Raw genomic sequence first — 13,318 nt, forward strand, 5'->3', positions numbered from 1 at the left:
CTTCCTATTTACATGATAAGATGCCTTTCAGGGTGTACCAATAAGCAATACAAATCTTCAATAAAAATGTATCAACTTTATTGTTTTAACATATCAGCATGAAGTACTGCATGCCAAGGTTTAAACTGAGTATTAGGATACTCTTTCCCTATAATCTTATTAAAAGTCAGTTTTGGCATGCAACTGCTGGAAATATCTAAATATAGTGTTACCTTGTTTCCCGAACTCAATCCATTCTGGAAGTCCGTTCGATTTGTAAAACGTTCATAAACCAAGACGCAGCTTCCAATTGGTTGATTAGCCCTGGAAATAATGCTGACAGCTGAAATTGACATTTGGGTTCCAAAAAAACGTTCGCAAACTTACTTCCGGGTTTGCGCCATTCGGGAGCCGATTTGTTTGGGAGCCAAGCCGTTTAGGAACCAAGGTACCACTGTATCTGAATTCACCTGCCTAGAAGGCACACAGGTTTGATCTGGCTTTGAGTCCTGTGAGACTTTCTGCAAAAGTTGCCAAAAGGCAGTTTCTCTACTCAACTGCTGAATCAGCAATCGTGTAAAGATAGCTGGTAATTTGGGGGATGAGAGACAGTTCTGTTTGTGCATGTTACCAAAACAATGTCAAATAAATCTTCCTTTCAGATAATTTCTCAGGATGAAGCAGACAGACGAGGCAAAGTATATGACAAATATATGTGCAGTTTTCTCTTCAATCTGAATAACGGTATGTGTGCTACTCTTAATCCCTCCACTATTTAGCCTCTCTTGGGATATGAAAAATTGCTTGTTTTCATGTGACTGTTTCCAGCAAAGTGCATCCTCAGGTTTCAGACAGTAGGAGGGGCATGGGATCAGAACAGCATTTATATTTAAATTAGCTACCTTGTTGGGGGTGTCAACATTTAGTCCAGACTTGCATAGATCGTCACAACAAACCTTTTTAGGTGGTGTTATAAACAAGGCTGGTATATAAGGCAAGCAGAGCCGTGATGTAGCCTGTGGGGGTGGGGGGCACAGGAGTGGTTGCTGCTGAAAACAGCTTCTCCATGTGAACCAGGAAGTGACCTCTCCAGACAATGGAACATCTTTTCTTACCTCTGCGGCTGCAATCTCCTGGGTGATGTGGATGCCGTTAGGCAGTTGAATGCGCAGGCGCACTCCGTCCGTTTCCCTCCCACCCTCTGAGCGGCCCTGGGCCCTGGCAACCCAGGCTACACCACTGAAGCAGAGAAAGCGTTTCATTAAAAAACATCCATTGTTTGAAATTAAAAACTTTTAAAAACGTGTGTAAGATAAGCTTCTTGTATAGCATTAGACACGTATGTAAGATTACAAGTAAACATTTTCATAGATAAACTGGCTGTGTTCAATGTTATTACAAGTTAAGCCAGAGACAATAGCATTTTAACTGTAGTGACAGTCTTCCAGATAGCAATTTCAGTGAATATTGCCATAGTATCCACTTTTCAGTCTGTTGCAGACATTTTAACAACAGTCTTTTTATTTAGATTTTGTGGTTGATGCAACAAGGAAGGGTAACAAAATAAGATTTGCAAACCATTCAGTCAATCCCAACTGCTATGCAAAAGGTGAGTGTTTATACATTTTACGGGAGTATAGCTAAATGAGCAAGGAATCCGATTAGCACTCGAGATATTTAAAAAGCCTTGCACCAACTTCACTTTTTGTTTTACAGTTATGATGGTTAATGGAGATCACCGAATAGGCATATTTGCTAAGAGAGCCATTCAGACTGGTGAAGAACTGTTTTTTGATTATAGGTATGTATAGCGTGTTCAATACCAACCACATTTCTCATTCAACAGCCCAAATTTATCAAGTGTTTCAGCGTTTAGGTCTTGGGAATGCAACCTGATCATTTTACCAAGAAGGAAATGCCGAAAGTGTGGTAGCCAAAGAACTAGCAGATGACAGAAATGATTGACTACAGGAGTCATTTCTGTGCCACCCAGAAAATGTTTCTGCCCTGACACCCACAACAGCACTTGCTCCAGCCTGGGATCTTCCACAACTGCCCTGCTAATCTGACTTGACTTGTGTAGAGGTTTTGAGTGGTAAACTCAATTTGCAGACAAATTGCTTTTCATCTTTATTTTTCCTTTTGTTTTGACACTTTAGAAACTCCTAAATTTAACAAATCATTTTGTACTTTGTTTCAGATACAGCCAGGCTGATGCCCTCAAGTATGTAGGCATTGAAAGAGAAATGGAGATCCCTTGATACCAACTACCTCTTCTGTAAAACAGCTGCCTTATCTTCAGGAGTTTCTAGTACTGTGGGCAATTTTTTTGAAGATTGAATTGATGCAATTTCAAATGCAGAATTTGCAAAGTACTGTACCTGTAATTTATAGTGACAAATTTTAAATCAACTTTTTATTGCCTTCTCACCAGCTGCAACCCTGTTTTGTACCATTGAACTTTTGCAATAATGCAGTATGGTACATTTTTAAACCTTGAATAAAGGATACTTGAACTTTGAATTTAAGTGGTCTACTTCCATCATTAATCCAGGTCCAAGGCTGGATGAAAGTGTGTTTGAGCTTTTGGCTGAGAAAAAGCTCATGTTAGGTACTCGCCATGACAGATCAAACTGAATGCAATGGATTCTCCTGTAGTAAAGCCTGTAACTATTGTTTGCAGCTGCTGCTAGCAAACTGTCCCGCCTCCTAAAAAGGAAGAATGTTGAATCAAAAACATACTTGAGCTTACAGCCGGGGTGGATTCAACCTAAGATGACAACAAGAATCAGTATGCTTGGCAGAACTTGGAGGCATAGGTTCAAATCCATGAACCCCCATGAAACTTTCACCAGTAACCACCCTTCATTTGATTTTTTTAAGCAGAGGTTGGAAGGCCACCTGTCCTGGATGCTTTAGTTGAAGATTCCTGAATTGCAGTGGGTTGGACTAGATGACCCTCGGGGTCCCTTCCAACTTTGATTCTATCATCACTCTTACAGGTTTGCAATTTTCATCCCTTTTCCCATCTTCAGTCAACAGCACAATGAGCAGTGAGGGCCTCAAGTATAGATGTCCTTTTCTTGATCACACAGCTGACTTTGTCTCCCTAAACATCTGCTTGATTGTAGAGGGTCTAAAGTAAGAATAAATGTTTTCATAATTTTGTGACATTTGACATTTATCCACTGAACTTAAACTATCAAATGCATCTTTGTGAAGTCATCTCTGTAAAGCACCCAACAATAAGAACCAATTTTAAATCTTCCCAGAATACCCAAAGATTTGTGTATTATCACAGAATCATCCAACCTCTCCTTAAAAACCTCCAAGGCAGGCACTGGCTGTTGACATTCAAGAGCAGGCTGGTTAGACTTGGGCGAACTGAGCAGGCATCAGGATACATAATAGGAGCTTGAAGGGATAGCTGCAGAATCTGGGTAGACTCGCACAATTTGGCTGAGCTTGCCCCAAGAAATGCCTCCACCTTTGTAGTACTTCTGTAGTAGTAAACAAAACAGGAGGAAGGGAGGCATCAGGTTCATGACAGGCTCCCTGTTGTTACTGGAAGGATCAATGAAGTGCTGAAGCAGCTGCTGCTTTAGAAAAGGCAAATTTGCAGTGTGCTTTGGTGGCAGCAGGGACACGGGTGGTGCTGTGGGTTAAACCACAGAGCCTAGAACTTGCCCATCAGAAGGTTGGCGGTTCGAATGCCCATGACGGGGTGAGCTCCCTTTGCTCGGTCCCAGCTCCTGCCAACCTAGCAGTTTGAAAGCCCGTCAAAGTGCAAGTAGATAAATAGGTACCGCTCCGGCGGGAAGGTAAATGGTGTTTCCGTGCGCTGCTCTGGTTCGCCAGAAGCAGCTTAGTCATGCTGGCCACATGACCAGGAAGCTGTATGCCGGCTCCCTTGGCCAATAAAGCGAGATGAGCGCCGCAACCCCCGAGTCGGCCATGACTGGACCTAATGGTCAGGGGGTTCCCTTTACCTTTGGTGGCAGCAAGCCTTATTCCAAGCAGTGAGATTGGGTGTATCACAGCAACCGCATTTGAGACAGCCACCATAGCAGGCCTCACAGATGACCAGGGTTGTTCTAGAGAATGAGGCAGCTGCTATTAAGCTGTTAAAAACAAGTGTGGCTGCTGCCAAGTCAGCACACACACTTGAGACTCATGAAACACACAGTATTAGTCATAAGGACTGAAGTAAAAGGCAGAGGCTTAAAAAAATCAGCTGCCCGTATAAAAAGCAGGAAATGGACGGGATATTCAGTGGCCCTACTTCCTTGAATTTGTGTGCATTTCCTGCCTTGTACGCTAGGTAGCCACAATAGCCCCTTTGATGGACCATCATCCACTAAGAATGTTCCAACCATTAAGTTCAATAACCTGAACAATCTTAATTGGCATAGATTTATTATTAAAAACTGAAATCATTTTAACTTAGGTCCAAATTTCTACCTGATTTCTATGCAGTGTTTATATGCAACTGACAAACTTTAAAATTTCTAAAAATTAGAATTGCTCAAAGCTGTCTCTGTATTTTAATGACCATGAACTGTGTTCATAGCATCTTGTCATGCTTGAAGTTTGAATCAACTGCAATGCCATGTCACATGTCCCTGTATCTGTAAATAATCATGGCGAGTTTCCATATACAGTACCATCCTGGGGCTTTAAAGTCAGTGTGTGTAATATGGCCAGGCAGCTGCTTGTGTGCCCCACATATGCTAAATATCACATGCCCCCATACCTGATGATTATGATGATGTATTCATCCACCTTGGTATAACTGGTGATTCTATGAAAGTGCATGATTATTGGGAAAAGGTGGATTTGTAATACCAATATTAATTTCAGATGGAAGATGGATTTTCTGGCCAAGGAAATATTCCTTTAAACTCCCTCTCACTTTTCACATTGCAATAAAAGTTTTGGGCAAACTTCACTTTTCCAGTACCTGCAACCAGACTTTGACATCACTAGAAGCAATACAAAAAGCAAAACAGGACTAGTTTATCTGGCTTTCATAATTATACCTTTTATTTACATTTAAGAAAGAACTCATGGAACTTAACAATAAAACCAAATGCAACTTGTACAGAAAGTTTTAAGTTTTTATTTATCACACATTAAAAAATGAAACACACTATACAAATGATTTTATAGCAGATTACACATGGGCCAAATTAGACTCTCTCAAACTGCTGCCAACATGTATGTATAAATGCTGCCTGGCAACAACTGTTGCTGTATAGCCAATGTATTGATTTAAATGCAAGTAGCATGCAACCTCCAAGGGAGGTTTCAGATTCCTTTCTGTTCTTAAATTAGGTTAAATGGCATTGGTGTCCATATTTACATACTTGAAATGTATCAATCCTGAGCAGGTCTGATGTAATTTCAAGACTGGCAGATGGAAGTCCTAGTCTTGGTTATAAAAATGGAGGTCCAGACGGCAGCAGGCCAACAAGTTCTGTTCTCATTCTTCAATCACTTAACTACTTGCCACCCAGACAGCTGCTGAGAACCGTTAAGCCAAGTAACTGTAGGTGTCCTTCTCGCCATCCACTCGCTCCAAGTATTCCTTCTCTATTAGAATGTCAATGCACTTCTGAAAACAGAAAGATGTGACATTGTTCATAGCCATTTTAGGAAAAAGGAAAAAGTACTGTATTTTTCTGTCTATAAGATGCCACCTATTTTTGGGGAGTCCAATTTAAGAAAGTGGGGGGAGATCTATCAGTGTATAAGACGCCCCCAAATTTTGGACATTATTTTTTAGGGGAAAAGCCTAGTCTTATATACAGAAAAATACAGTATGTAAACTACAGCACTATGCTATAGTACAACTTCAGTATTGTAGTATTTTTTTAATGGGACTTAGGTAGCAATAGAGGGGGAACAGGCTAGAGGCAGTAGCACCAGCATCCCAAGTCTGAACCAAGTTAAATGTCCTCAGAGACGACATAAGCGCAGCAGGCACTGCATGGAGCCAGAGGGTTCTGCTGGATCTCATCTGAGCAGCACAGGAGTACAGTCAGCCCACAACTTAGACACATTTAGCTTGTGCGCAATCATTTTCACATGCTTGGCAAAATAGTAATAAATAAAAAGAGGGTGGGCATCTGGGGGAAAAAGACTTTGGGCAATCCCACCTGCCATTGCTCCCAATGTATTTTGACTATACGCAATTCTGGCTTTAGGCGCAATCCCCTGTGTAAGTTGAGGGCTTACTATATCCAAAAAAGAATTTACAGTCACGGGAAATAGAAAGCACACCCTTGAATTCTGTGGTTTTACATGTGAGGGTATAAGAACCAACATCTGCTCCTTAGCAGGTCTTAAATCTAGGTAAATACAACCTGGGATGAACAACACATGGCATATTACACTGTGTCATGGTTTATTTCCCCAATACTAGCAGTCATCTGCATTTGATAACAGTAATCTTCGTTACAGCTGATAAAAAGTGTTTGTAAGAGTGCACAGAGCAACTTTAAAAAAACCACACACAACAACCATGGCTTTCTACAAGAACCATCTATGTAATTATAGTAGCTATGTAATTATATAATGATTGTGCGCGCACACACAAACGGGGGGAAGGGAGAGCGAGATTTTTTAGGGCAGGAAACCTTTCCAACTTGATTCCCTGCAAGGCATCAGAATGTGAATAGTGAAAGGAGTGAAGTCCTTTTCGAAATCCTGCAAAAGGCAGGCAACTTTTGCAAGAGCAAAGGAACAGCTGGTGCTGTTGTAACAAAAAATAGTCAAAGATAATATATTGGGAGGTAAGGAACGGTAGAGAGATCTCTACGTGGTGCTCTTGCACAAGAGCCTGGGGTGCGTGTCCAGGAGTCACCTGATCCTAGGTCAGTTTGCCAAAATTGCAGTTTTTCCTTGCCACTGCCCCACGACCCCGAGCGCTGAAATGCAAGACGAAGCTGCCTTCTAGCAATCGTGGATCTACCTCCATATTGTCTACACTGACTGGGCAGCTTGTGTCCAGAGAAGGAGCAAACTGGTAGTGTGGAGAGAGAGAGGTCACCCAGAACTTGTAGCCACACGTGGCCAACCCACCAAAAATGCACTAACCAGCTTCTAGACAAGCACAGACTACAGATGCTGATTTTATTTCTTGCATTTGCTGCAGAAAATCTATATTTAAATGGGGTAGTATGAGCCGTGATTTGGATGAAGGTGATGTGAGATTAGACACTATGGAAACCTGTCGTGTGGAAGCACCCTTTAAAGTGTTGCTGAAAGTTTTACATTGAAGTATAATGAAACAGGATCAGACAGTGTCATAATTCTACTTGAAGCTTGGTATATTTTATGCTAATCCCTATTTTTCTGTATGTGGAAAGGGCTGCAGATGCATACTTCAGGAGAAAGATTTGTTTTTCCAACTACAAGATGGCGCTTTAGACAAACCTTTATTACTGGAACTCGTGGCTTGAACCTTGATGACAGTTGTGTGAGAACTTCTCCCAGCAACTGCTGGTGTTTCAGGACTTTTCTCATCTTCATAATCCTTACAATGGCAGCCTAGCATGCAAGGGGGGGGGGGGGAATCGTTTTAGTCATCCAAGATCAGCCACTGGTTACCAAAGACTTTTGACCAATCACAATTGTTATTATGGAGACCGTGTTTTATAGCAAAACAAATCTATTTGGCTGTAGGAACATTTCAGCAGAAATAGCCAATCTTACAGATTTTCCCCCTTCTTACTTTATTTCATAAAATTTATATACTGCAGTTTAAATGTTGCTCACTTATGTGTTTGGAACACACAATTTTAAATTCCTAGATGGCAGAATATTTCCTTTATAGTATCAGATGTCGCAGCCAGATCGCCCTCACATCCTTGTCCTTTGATGCTATGGCCTGTGGGCTACGCAAATAAAGTCTATTCATTCATATTCGTATCACCTGAATTAAGTACCGTATATACTCGAGTATAAGCCAACCCGAATATAAGCTGAGGCACCTAATTTTAGCACAAAAAACTGGGAAAACTTATTGACTCGAGTATAAGCCGGTTCACCACACCACAAACCTGGTGGTGGTGGCAAAGGCAGAGGAGGAGGAAGGAACAGCCCAAAAGGGCTCATTTCAGGCCACTCGTCCCTCTGCCACTCGCAACAGCAGGCATAGGAGCCGCGGTTGGGAGAGGCGCAGCGCAGCATAGTGCCTCTCCCAATCGTGGCTCCTGTGCCTGCCCTTGCAAGAGGCGGGCGGCGGGACCAGCGGTGAGAAAGGGCTCCTTTCAGGCCGCTCGTCCCTCCGCCGCCACCAGCCGCCTCACTCGGATATAAGCCAAGGGCGGCTTTTTCATCATAAAAAATGTGCTGAAAAAGTCGACTTATACTCGAGTATATACGGTAAATTTAAAAGCCAGCTCTGCATTAGATATCCCACAAGATCAATGAGCAATTCCCTCAATCTAGTCAAGAGACTGACCTCCCCCCTGGCTGTTGCATGGAGGAACCTGCCCTTTGGGACGGAGAGCTGGAAGTTAATGTGGGAGTCACTAAAATACCTGGGCAAGTGCCGCCGCCATTCTACTGCCTCAAAAAACCTTTTTGTTTGTTTGTTTAGATAAGCTGAAGCAGACATGTACTTTTATATGTACATTTGCTTTAAAAGCTGTTGGTATTCATTTTATTATGTCTACTGTTTCTAAAATGTTTTCATTGCCATTTTAACGAGCATTGCTATACCATTTTATAAAAGGTATTTAAATCCTGCAGGACTGCATTCTGCCCCATGGACATCTGAACAGCAGCAGGCATGTTCTGCGTGCAAAAGGGCCCTGCTCAGTCCGGGGCTCAGGCAGCTGGCCTGGGAAAGATGGGAGGTTTTCAAGAGCCTGTCTGAACAGACCAGGGCGAGATGGAGCAATGGGTCCAACTCTGGCGTTTTCCTTTCTGCTTATAGCCATGAATCTGTACACTTCTGACACAAACCTCTGGCCAATGTGTTACAATCCTGGGAATGAAGCCCCTTTAGCTCTTGTGGGGCTCCTCCAAAAAGAGTCTTCTGTAATTTCACTTTGCTAATCACCAATATTAACCATTGCAGAGGTAAGTTCTGTTAAAAGCAAAATTATTTCATAATTCTGCCAGCCATGAGAACAAAGAGAACCCCACTAGATAAAGATCAGCAATATTCAGAACTTCTGCACATGGTCCAAGTTCCTGAGCTACCTATTCCAAGTCACCTGGATTAGTAGTTTTCGGTCTTCCTCTATATTCTTATGTGTAGCTTCCTGTTCTTGTTTCTGCTCAGTCTTCATTGGCACATTAATGTTCACTCGCAATTTTTTGCTGCCAGGAGAAAGGCAGATAAATAACTTTACAACGCACAGATAAAGAAAAACAACAACTATAGAACTGCCTGGAAATTTTACTAGATAAAAAATGTATGAGCCCTATTCCACTTACTGGCTTTGCCTTTTTACTTTTCACTTCGGTGCATTGAGGAATGTTCTCCTTTGGCCAAGGGCTGCAGGCATCCTGGGGGTGGCCACAGCCTCTCCTTTCCCCCCTCCCTCCCTCAGCCACTCATTCTCCCTCTCCACCTCCCAGGCCACTGCCTGCCTAGGTGCTCCTGGGCAAGAGAATGCCAGAAGGTCTTCTCGCAGGTGCTAAGGCAGCCCCATGCCAAAGCAGAAGGCAGACTCTCCCTCCAGCGTGTTCTGTGTCAGCCCTCTGCCCAGGGCAGCTGGAGCATCTTGTGGAAGGCACTCAAAGACATGGACTTTGGTAGACTGAGAAACTGGATGGATGGACACCATGGATGAGCCCCTAGGACGGACACAGCAGGACTTCTCCTGCATTCTCATGACGTAGAAGGCTGCAATAAGACTTTAAATGGCAGGGGAAATGTGCTGGGAATTGGGGACAGGAAGGGGCTGCAGGGGAGACAATGCAACTGACACTGCTCTTTCCTGAGCATTTCCCTTCCCCCTTCTGAGTCCTCAAGACGGCTTGTTTATTTTGCCCCCATTTTCATTTTAAAAAACTGATATATAGACATTTCCAAGGAGATGCAATGGTTCCAATTGTATTCTTTAAATATTCCTATATATGCACTTTCTTACATTTATGCTTACTTGCAAGCCAACTTCTGTTGTTTAAACAATGCCAACTCAACCATTTAGAATCACAATATTAACATCCAAGTTATTTTCTAATGACTAAACGAGGGCATTCCCAGTGAAGTTGTGGAACTCTCTCCCCAGAGATGTGTCTAGCACATTCGCTAAACAATTTCCTGCAACTATACCTGAGGTGTATATGTTTAGGACCTCTTCTACTTTTGTCACTGAAATTTTTTTTAAACTGTTTTTCATGCTGTGCTTTGAATTGTTGTGGCCTGGCACATGTACCCAGGGCACCTTAGGGTGTAGGGCAGGTAACAAATCAAATTATTAATGTCTAATAATAATAATAATAATCAGGGACACGGGTGGCGCTGTGGGTAAAACCTCAGCGCCTAGGACTTGCCGGTCGTCAGGTCAGCGGTTCGAATCCCCGCGGCGGGGTGCGCTCCCGTTGCTCGGTCCCAGCGCCTGCCAACCTAGCAGTTCGAAAGCACCCCCGGGTGCAAGTAGATAAATAGGGACCGCTTACTAGCGGGAAGGTAAATGGCGTTTCCGTGTGCTGCACTGGCTCGCCAGATGCAGCTTGTCACGCTGGCCATGTGACCCGGAAGTGTCTGCGGACAGCGCTGGCCCCCGGCCTCTTAAGCGAGATGGGCGCGCAACCCCAGAGTTGGACACGACTGGCCCATACGGGCAGGGGTACCTTTACCTTTACCTTTACCTAATAATAATAATAATAATAATAATAATAATAATAATAATAATAGCAGCAGCAATCACTATTCTTCCAACAAGTAGCATTTGCCAGAAGCACTAATCCACTTTATGGCAGATTCAAAAGGCTTTTTACCCCAATCATTAATTTTATTATTATTGTTTATTAAATTTGTAAAGGTAAAGGACCCCTGACAGTTAAGCCCAATCGTGGACTCTGGGGTTGTGACGCTGATCTCGCTTTACTGGCCAAGGGAGTAAACATTTGTCCGCAGACAGTTTTTCCGGGTCATGTGGCCAACATGACTAAGCCACTTCTGGTGAACCAGAGCAATGCACAGAAACGCCGTTTACCTTCCCGCCAGAGTGGTACTTATTTATCTACTTGCACTTTGTCGTGCTTTCGAACTGCTAGGTTGGCAGGAGCTGGGACAGAACAACGGGAGCTCACAAGGTCTTTCAAAATTCAGTCATTGTGAAACAGCATTTCAATTCTAAAAATATACTGCAACAAATTACACAGTTCTAAGAAAGAAATATTCTATGGTTATGCATAAATGGTTTATATTAGTTGATCTGCCTTACTTTTTGTAACCAAGATAAAGTTTTATTAAGGTATCTGGCTTCAACTCCACCTCGTCGACATTTGCATTTTCATCTTCCAACACCTACAAACAAAAGAAACAATGCAGGAAAAAGTTGTCGACAAATCATTTCTCTCACATCCTACCCCAGCAAATCAAGAAGACTTACCAGCAACTTTGACTTTAGCAAAATCTGTAGAACTTGTCCCAAAATATCCTAAAAGACAAAGGGAAGGGGGAAATATTAGTCCTTCATTCCATTTACAGTTAGGAGCACACATACTTATTTTGCAGCTGATGGGGAAGAAAGCAGAGTGCTTCTCTGCAAGCGCATAGGTGCACTAGTGTGTTAGGTTTCCCCTCTCTCAAATATTATACCCTAAAGAAAGACAAAATTAAGAAAAGCAAAATGCCATCCTGGGCTCTGCACTGTGAAGAAGGGCCAGATATGAAATGAACAATATAAAATTCCACAAAAGTGGAATGGGGCAGATTAAGTATTTTACTTCACTTCTACTAGATATGGGAAAGGTCAAAGAGTTTATTATCCAGGGCGCTCCAGCTCTACCTCCCTCAACCAAATCCAACAAGAACCCTTTTATGGCTTTGAAGGTTTCACCATATTAATGTCTTTCTAGCCTGCCATTAGTCATCAGAGCTAGGAAGCCTGCTTTCTTTTTAAAATGAAAGACGAAATTGTCAAGATCTAAATTTTGGAATAAAAAAAAGCCCCCAAGAGTGCAATAAAAGCGAGGATATTGTTGGGTTTCCAGAGGCCTACAGCAAAAACAAATGCTTGGGAAACCTACTGTGAACGTAACCAACACTTACCATTTTTATCTGAGTGCTGTCTGTCAGTTGTTGAACAGTGTAGGCATCTTCTGTGTTATATTGCAGCAAGATTGCCATTTGGAATGTAGATGCCTTCAAGGGAAAAATGGGACAAATGTTCTTTTTGAAATAAAATTCAAATTTAAGCAACTCAGAAATGATTTTACTGCTTCATACAAAAAGCAAAGCAAACTCTAGAACAAACCTGTTCTCCTAGACTCAGCTGTTCTGCTTTTTGTACAAATTCTTATTTTTAAAAACCCCTTCCTCCTAGGTACTGATCATTTTTAAAAATCTGGATTATGAATAAAAGCCTATTCATGAAATGTTCCAAAAGGCTTTCTCCCCACCAAGAGCCTCAGGACACAAAGCAGACAAATGAACAGAAGAGCTCGTCTGCATTTCAGTCCCTTTCTAAGGGCATCCAAACTTTTTTCAGAGGGACAGATTTGATGAAGTGAACATGCCAAAGTTGTTGAGCTTTTTTTAGGGTTTTGCCACAGGAAATAAACTGCCACAGGGGCTAGATTAGGCCCCCGAAACATACTTTGGACATGCCTGCTTTTATCAAACAAATGGATTCAAATGAGCCAACTGGCAGTGTTAGCTATTTTGGCTTTACAGAGCACCCTTCGCCAAGAACTCCTCTAAAATCGGTGCACGGGTGCGTGTGTATGCTCAGGACTTTGCTATCGAGAGCCGGCCAAGAGCCTTATAGGAGTGAGAACGATGCAGGGGAGGGAGAAGAAAGTAGAAAGTGGCTATTTAAACCATTAACGGGCAGCATAAAAATGAATCTGGGGAGAGCTGCAGCTCCTGTGTCTCACTCCTTTGCACCAAACCAAACCTCACTCCAGCCTGTATACTTCCTTATTCTGGGAGATAAAGCAGCTTCTGCAAGCTGCTCTCCATATGCAAACGTAACTCTAAGAGCAGCAGTCAAGTACCGATTTCTAAATTTGTGGAATTGACTCTCACAAGAGCTAGTGGACTCTCCTCCCTTGGAGGTTTTTAAGCAGAGTTTGCGTGGCCATCTGTCCTGGATGCTTTGGCTGAGATTCCTGCATTGCAGGGGGTTGGACTAGATGACCCTCGGGT

The 13,318-nt window shown here is 42.6% G+C and overlaps 2 protein-coding genes across 12 annotated transcripts in view; one reads left to right on the forward strand and one right to left on the reverse strand.

Moving 5' to 3' along the window:
- Window positions 1-2,502, forward strand: part of EZH2 (enhancer of zeste 2 polycomb repressive complex 2 subunit) — a 61,077-nt gene extending 58,575 nt beyond the window's left edge. For all 9 annotated transcript variants that reach the window (XM_083577946.1, XM_083577943.1, XM_083577948.1 and 6 more), the window contains 4 exons: window positions 642-723; window positions 1,508-1,588; window positions 1,696-1,780; window positions 2,180-2,502. In XM_083577946.1, the coding sequence (XP_083434072.1) occupies window positions 642-723; window positions 1,508-1,588; window positions 1,696-1,780; window positions 2,180-2,240 (309 nt within the window). In that variant the 3' untranslated portion in view covers window positions 2,241-2,502. The remainder of the gene's footprint in view (window positions 1-641; window positions 724-1,507; window positions 1,589-1,695; window positions 1,781-2,179) is intronic.
- A 2,498-nt stretch (window positions 2,503-5,000) lies between these two features.
- The window catches only part of CUL1 (cullin 1), a 43,264-nt gene continuing 34,946 nt past the window's right edge, over window positions 5,001-13,318 (reverse strand). For all 3 annotated transcript variants that reach the window (XM_083577939.1, XM_083577941.1, XM_083577940.1), the window contains 6 exons: window positions 12,221-12,313; window positions 11,559-11,606; window positions 11,391-11,473; window positions 9,207-9,312; window positions 7,417-7,530; window positions 5,001-5,593 (listed from right to left, as the gene is read on the reverse strand). In XM_083577939.1, the coding sequence (XP_083434065.1) occupies window positions 5,513-5,593; window positions 7,417-7,530; window positions 9,207-9,312; window positions 11,391-11,473; window positions 11,559-11,606; window positions 12,221-12,313 (525 nt within the window). In that variant the 3' untranslated portion in view covers window positions 5,001-5,512. The remainder of the gene's footprint in view (window positions 5,594-7,416; window positions 7,531-9,206; window positions 9,313-11,390; window positions 11,474-11,558; window positions 11,607-12,220; window positions 12,314-13,318) is intronic.

This window comes from Podarcis filfolensis (assembly GCF_964270895.1).
Source record: "Podarcis filfolensis genome assembly, chromosome: 12".
Lineage (NCBI taxonomy): Eukaryota > Metazoa > Chordata > Lepidosauria > Squamata > Lacertidae > Podarcis > Podarcis filfolensis.